This window comes from Bidens hawaiensis, unplaced genomic scaffold, assembly GCF_021521415.1.
Source record: "Bidens hawaiensis isolate Kalapana, Puna unplaced genomic scaffold, B.hawaiensis_p1.1 tig00008796_1, whole genome shotgun sequence".
Classification (NCBI taxonomy): domain Eukaryota; kingdom Viridiplantae; phylum Streptophyta; class Magnoliopsida; order Asterales; family Asteraceae; genus Bidens; species Bidens hawaiensis.
Genome location: NW_027491634.1, coordinates 1 through 7,168, shown reverse-complemented (window position 1 = coordinate 7,168; position 7,168 = coordinate 1). Strand labels below are relative to the sequence as shown.

At 48.6% G+C, this 7,168-nt stretch overlaps 1 protein-coding gene across 1 annotated transcript; it reads left to right on the top strand.

Moving 5' to 3' along the window:
* On the top strand, positions 1-2,983 carry LOC143529998 (late embryogenesis abundant protein D-34-like). The gene is made up of 3 exons (XM_077025649.1): positions 1-306; positions 2,416-2,709; positions 2,807-2,983. Exons 1-3 carry the CDS (start codon positions 1-3, stop codon positions 2,981-2,983), a joined length of 777 nt encoding a protein of 258 aa, XP_076881764.1.
* Positions 2,984-7,168: the final 4,185 nt, after the last annotated feature.

Below are 7,168 nucleotides of genomic sequence, written 5' to 3'. Positions count from 1 at the left end.
ATGAGTCAGAACCAGCTGCAAAAAGACCCCGTCAAATTCGGAGACGTGTTTCAAGTTTCCGGCGAGTTAGCCAACAAACCGGTGGCCCCACAAGACGCTGCCATGATGCAGGCGGCGGAGACTACGGTGTTCGGACAAACACAGAAGGGTGGCACTGCTGCAGCCATGCAGGCAGCTGCTGCAACTAATGAACGAGCTGGGTTAGTTGGCCATGAAGATTTGACTGTAACCGGTGATCAAGGGGTTACTGTTACTGCTACTGAGATTATCGGTGCGCGTCTTGTTACTGAAACCATTGCTGGCCAGGTTCAACTTTTGCCCTGAAATATTAGAGTTTATTTAAGAAAGAAATTAATATATTTAAATGGGTGTGATTAGATTGGTGGCAGTAGTCGGGGGTCGGGCCCTGGCCCTGACTAATCCCGATTAATCGAGATTAATCAGGATAAATCGGATCGGTATACACACATTTTTACATGTAATTTTCAGTTTTATATGGAAGCAAACATATTTTTGGCCGAAAATTGGATGGAATATCGTGGAAACAGCTGATTTTGGTCGGAATCTCGTCAACTGCCGATTTTGGCTGGATTTTGACCGTTAGATCGATTAATTAGCCGACTAGCCCAAAATTAATAAGTGAACTGGCGACCATCGATTAATCGGGATTATCGGTGCCTAATCAAGATTTTTGCAACACTGATTGGTGGTGTATAATTTTGTAAAACTTTCAAATTTGGGGCTGCCTCCGTTGTTAAGCTTTATATAATACATCTTTCTTTGTTAAACGCCAATTTGGATGGGCCGTCGGCAACTCACTCGTCCGATAATCTCCATTGATTTATTATATCTAATTAATATTTTCTTATTGGTTTTAGTTTTAACATTTAATAATTTTTTTTTCGAGGATGGAATGGAGATGACTAAGTGGTGGGTCAGGTCCAATAGCCCGTTTGTAATCTAAATTGACCGTTCAAATAATAATAATAATAATAAGAAAAATTTGATTTAAATAATCCTAACTATCACCAATTAATATCACCTATTACCTATTAATAGGTAAATAACAGACCCAAATTTGCACTTGGCTGGTGGCGGTCCTAACTAAAGGGGTATTTGTTTTTCAACGGGCCCGCGACTAACGTATGTTAATCCCGTTAGTGATTTGTTGACGTGGACCTTCTTCTTCGGCTGGAAACCTGCAACTCGCCTCCATTCTCCCTAATATCATCATACCGTCTCCCTCCCTCTTCAAAAACATATCGGAAATTTGAAAATGAAGTGCATTACATCTTCTTCCATGGCCAATCCCTAGATACCAAACCCGATCTTATTTTCAAAAATTCGAAATCAATGTTACGCGATCTACAAAATAAGCATAGGGCTTTTGTTAAAGGGGTCAAAACGAATCGAATGAAGTGTCAATTACCTCGAATGGCGCACGATTGATGAAGGTGGACTTCGCTGAAGACAACAACAGCGACACGTCGGTTAGGTTTCGTATGAGGGGATAGATAGAGAGAGAGACGGTGTAACGATATTAGGGAGAATGGAGGCGAGCTGCAGGTTTCCGGCCGGAGAAGAAGGTCCAAGTCAGCAAATCACTAACGGGGTTAACATCCGTTAGTCGCGGCCCGTTGGAAAACAAATACCTCTTTAGTTAGGACCGCCACCAGCCAAGTGCAAAGTTGGGCATGTTATTTGCCAATAGGTGAAAGTTGGGATTATTTAAAACCAATTTTCCTACTAATAATGAATAGATTTTTAAACCCATTATCTAATGGACTAATGAAGCGGTGGTTCAAATCAATCCTTACAAGGTGTGCAAGGGCTGAGGGATACTATGGTGAAAAAAGTTGATGACTAGAAAATAGATTTATTTTTAAATGTAATTGATATTACATCGAAATTAAATTAGATATTACATAGAAAAACAAAATAAATTAAAAATGAGAACAGAAGCGAAAAGAATTAAAATGGCTAGGGTTGTAAATGAGCTGGGCCGAGCCCAAGCTCAGCTCGTTTTAGCTAGCAAGAGCTCGAAGTCAGCTCATTTTGACCTCTTTTTCTAAAGCTCGAGCTCTCTCCTAAGTCGTTTTTCAGTTTTCCAACCTAGAGCTAGTCCGTTTCTTATATATTAATTAATTAATTAATTTATGTGCATTTTTTAATTATTTTTATATGTTTTGGTAAATACCTTAACGAGCCTAGAGCTTGTGTGCACTTGAACGGGCCAAAGCTCGGGTAGAGCTCAGCCGTGCAGTGCAAAATTAATACATAGAAGTCCAAAATAGTTAAAACTTCAAAAGACACAACTCAGAAGACTTGTTAAGGCTCGAGCCTAAACAATGTTATCAACACAATTTTTCGGAAATGAGAGGTTAATTTAATCATGTATAAGTTCGTTTTCGGCAGGTGGTGGGGCAGTACGTGGAGGCTACACCTGTACTCCAGCAAGGCGGTGGTGTGGGAGATCTTCACCAACAGGGTGCAATAACCATCGGAGAAGCACTCGAAGCTACCGCAAGGACGGCTGGGAACAAGGCCGTCGAGCAGAGTGATGCTGCGGCAATTCAAGCCGCGGAAGTCAGGGCGACGGGTAGTAATATACAAATCCCCGGTGGACTTGCAGCTCAGGCTCAATCAGCTGCCACTTTGAACACATTTACATGTGATGAAGATAAAGTCAAGCTTAGTGAAATTTTAACGGTAGGTCGGTTTATTTCGAACACTGAATGATTGAATATTTGAGTTAATTCATTTTGATTAATATTATGTGGTTGTGTATGTTTGAAAAAATTAACAGGATGCAACGGTGAAACTTCCGGCAGATAAGGCGGTTACAAGGGAAGATGCGGAGGGCGTGTTGAGTGCGGAGAGGCGCAACACTGGTAATATGACGGCTCACGCTGCTGGGGTATCGGCATCCATTTCGGCTGCTGCTAATTTGAATGAGAAGGAGAGTGTTGGCAAGCGCGTGTAAAGTGTACCAGTTTCACTTTGTTCACTTTGTTCTGCATGGTTTGGTTTGGTTTTTTATTATTCGAAATGAAATGTTTTGTTGCAACAAAGTGAGCATAGTAATTAAAGGACAATCACCAAAATACATGTGCGGACCTCGAACAGGCTAGACAACTCCTTCACCACCTACGCTTTGATAGCCCGTCCGGCTTCATGAGAGCTGGGTTGCGCTACACTCCGAGAATCCAGCTCCTTAAGTTTTGACTATTATTTAAATTTCGATGTTGAAGGACTTTTTTTATTTAAATTTCAACTTATTTAAAAATTTCAGTTTATTTTAGTTGTATGCAAACGTTAAAAAACAAAAAGTCTTTTTATTACTGTAGGGGTATGGTATTAAACCCGGTTTACAATCCTAAATTTATTATATTTGGTTTGTTTTATTATATGGGCTAATACATTTGTTATTGGGCTGAGGAGGTTTGTGGAGGTAGCCCTAATTGGGCTAGGCCCATTAGGGTATCATGATGATGGCCATGAGACTCTATATAAGGAGGTCTTCACCTCCTTATCATGGGGTCATGCTCAGTAGGTGCCACCACCAGTTTTTGTGTCTGTGAACAAGAGATCTTCAAGATCATCTTAGCGGTCACCTCCACACCCCCCAAACGCCACTGCAGATCGCGAGCAGCCGGAGGAGAGGATCAACAGACCAGGATGCGGTTCATTCATCTCGAAATCCGTGGAAGCTCCGTCATGGGTCAGGTCAGATTCCATTTCGTGCTTCGATTGTAGGGGTATGGTATTAAACCCGGTTTACAATCCTAAATTTATTATATTTGGTTTGTTTTATTATATGGGCTAATACATTTGTTATTGGGCTGAGGAGGTTTGTGGAGGTAGCCCTAATTGGGCTAGGCCCATTAGGGTATCATGATGATGGCCATGAGACTCTATATAAGGAGGTCTTCACCTCCTTATCATGGGGTCATGCTCAGTAGGTGCCACCACCAGTTTTTGTGTCTGTGAACAAGAGATCTTCAAGATCATCTTAGCGGTCACCTCCACACCCCCAAAACGCCACTGCAGATCGCGAGCAGCCGGAGGAGAGGATCAGCAGACCAGGATGCGGTTCATTCATCTCGAAATCCGTGGAAGCTCCGTCATGGGTCAGGTCAGATTCCATTTCGTGCTTCGACATTGGCGCCATCCGTGGGACGGCAATGAACCACACTGGCCTCTCTTCTCGGCCCTCCGATCCGTTCATCAAAATCTCAGGAAGAACCACCAAGCTTTTGGGGGAAACCCTTAGATCTATGTTTTCAGATCTGGAAAATACTTCCAGATCTGGAAGATGCAGGAGGAAACCACCAAGCTTTTGGGGGAAATCCTTAGATCTGTGTTTTCAGATCTGGAAAATACTTCCAGATCTGGAGGAAACAGGAAGAAAACAAATAGCTTTTGGGGAAAACCCTCAGATCTGGGTTTTCAGATCTGGGTTCGTCCGAGCAGCAGCCACACCTCATATTCATAGGTTTATAAACCCTATCAGATCTGTTGGTTTTACATAAAACCTACCTGATGTGGATATTCAAAACCTTTGGGTCGCGCGCAGCGCCCAGGCGATTACTCTGCGCCTCAGCGGGGTCGCGCGCGCGCGCCCAGGCGCGCCCAGGCAATTACTCTGCGCCACAGCAGGCGCGCGCTGCGCCCAGGCGATTACTCTGCGCCACAGAGGGTCGCGCGCGCAGCGCCCAGGCGATTACTCTGCGCCTCAGCGGGTCGCACTCTGCGCCTCAGCGGGTCGAGCGCGCGCGCCCAGGCGATTACTCTGCGCCTGAGCGGGTCGCGCGCGCGCCCAGGCGATTACTCTGCGCCTCAGCGGGTCGCGCGCGCCAGCGCTCAGGCGATTACTCTGCGCCTCGGCGATTACTCTGCGCCTCAGCGGGTCGCCGCGCGCCCAAGCGATTACTCTGCGCCACAGCGGGTCGCGCGCAGCGCCCAGGCAATTACTCTGCGCCTCAGCGGGTCGCGCTCCGCGCGCCCAGGCAATTACTCTGCGCCTCAGCGGGTCGCGCGCGCAGCGCCCAGGCATTTACTCTGCGCCTCAGCGGGTCGCGCGCGCGCCCAGGCGATTACTCTGCGCCTCAGCGGGTCGCGCGCGCGCCGCCCAGGCGATTACTATGCGCCTCAGCGGGTCGCGCGCGCCCAGGCGATTACTCTGCGCCACAGCGGGTCGCGCGCGCGCCCCAGGCATTTACTCTGCGCCTCAGCGGGTCGCGCGAGCGCGCCCAGGCAATTACTCTGCGCCTCAGCGGGTCGCGCGCAGCGCCCAGGCGATTACTCTGCGCCTCAGCGGGTCGCGCGCGCACACGCCCAGGCGATTACTCTGCGCCTCAGCGGGTCGCGCTCGCGCGCCCAGGCGATTACTCTGCGCCACAGCGCGCGCGCCCAGGCGATTACTCTGCGCCACAGAGGGTCGCGCGCGCGCGCCCAGGCAATTACTCTGCGCCTCAGCGGGTCGCGCGCGCGCGCGCCCAGGCATTTACTCTGCGCCTCAGCGGGTCGCGCGCGCGCGCGCCCAGGCGATTACTCGGCGCCACAGCGGGTCGCGCAGCGCGCCCAGGCAATTACTCTGCGCCACAGCGGGTCGCGCGCGCGCCCAGGCGATTACTCTGCGCCTCAGCGGGTCGCGCGCGCGCGCCCAGGCGATTACTCTGCGCCTCAGCGGGTCGCGCGCTGCGCGCCCAGGCGATTACTCTGCGCCTCAGCGGGTTCGCGCGCAGCGCTTGCCCAAACATGAAGGCAGAGCATGCTCAAGCAATAAGCATGCTCAAGCAATAAGCATGCTCAAGCATCAAGCATGCTCAAGCATCATGCATGCTCAAGCAGCAAGCATGCTCAAGCAGCAAGCATGCTCAAGCATCAAGCATGCTCAAGCAATAAGCATGCTCAAGCAGCAAGCATGCTCAAGCAGCAAGCATGCTCAAGCATCAAGCATGCTCAAGCAGCAAGCATGCTCAAGCATCAAGCATGCTCAAGCATCAAGCATGCTCAAGCATCAAGCGTGCTCAAGCAGCAAGCATGCTCAAGCATCAAGCATGCTCAAGCAGCAAGCATGCTCAAGCATCAAGCATGCTCAAGCAATAAGCATGCTCAAGCAGCAAGCATGCTCAAGCATCAAGCATGCTCAAGCAATAAACATGCCCAAGCAATAAGCATGCTCAAGCAGCAAGCATGCTCAAGCATCAAGCATGCCCAAGCAATAAGCATGCCCAAGCATCAAGCATGCTCAAGCAGCAAGCATGCTCAAGCATCAAGCATGCTCAAGCAGCAAGCATGCTCAAGCATCAAGCATGCTCAAGCATCAAGTACGCTCACGCATATCGCATGCTCACGCGTAACGCATGCTCACACATCACAGATGCTCACGCATTCAAAATCTTTAGATTACGCGTCCCACCCGCGTATCAACTTCGGGTTCCGCATTCGCGCTCCCGGCGATCACTTCGCCACAGCAGTTTTGCATTCGCCGCCACCGCATACAAGTTTTCGCATACATGTTTCGCACTTCCTTTTACTAATTTGAGCAATATGACAACATTATCTTGACATCAAATTAAAAAGAAAGCGAAGTAAAACATACATGCGTGAGCTCCAAGCTCAAACGCGTTGACGAGTCTTAACTCTAAAACGTCAGGGCCTTAGCCCAAAAATATGAGCTTTAGCTCAAACTTAAAGGTTGGGAATCCTCATAATATCCCGTATGGCTACGCGCAAAACTTAAGGGTTGGGGACCCTCATAATATCCCATACGGCTCCGCGCCATAGGCTGGGAATCCTCACAATTTCCCATACGGCTCCGCGCCATAGGCTGGGAATCCTCACAATTTCCCATACGGCTCCGCGCCATACTTAAAGGTTGGGAATCCTCAATTTCCCATACGGCTCCCCGCCATACTTGAAGGTTGGGAATCCTCATAAACCCGTCGACCACGCGCAGCTTTTATTATCATTACTTTCATTGCCCATAAGACGCCCCGCGCGCAGGTTTCCATTATTATTACAGCCCGTAAGACGCCCCGCGCGCAGGTTCACATTATTATTACAGCCCGTAAGACGCTTCGCGCAGCAGGCTACTATTATTATCAACAGCCCGTAAGACGCCCCGCGCGCAGGTTTCCATTATTATTACAGCCGTAAGACG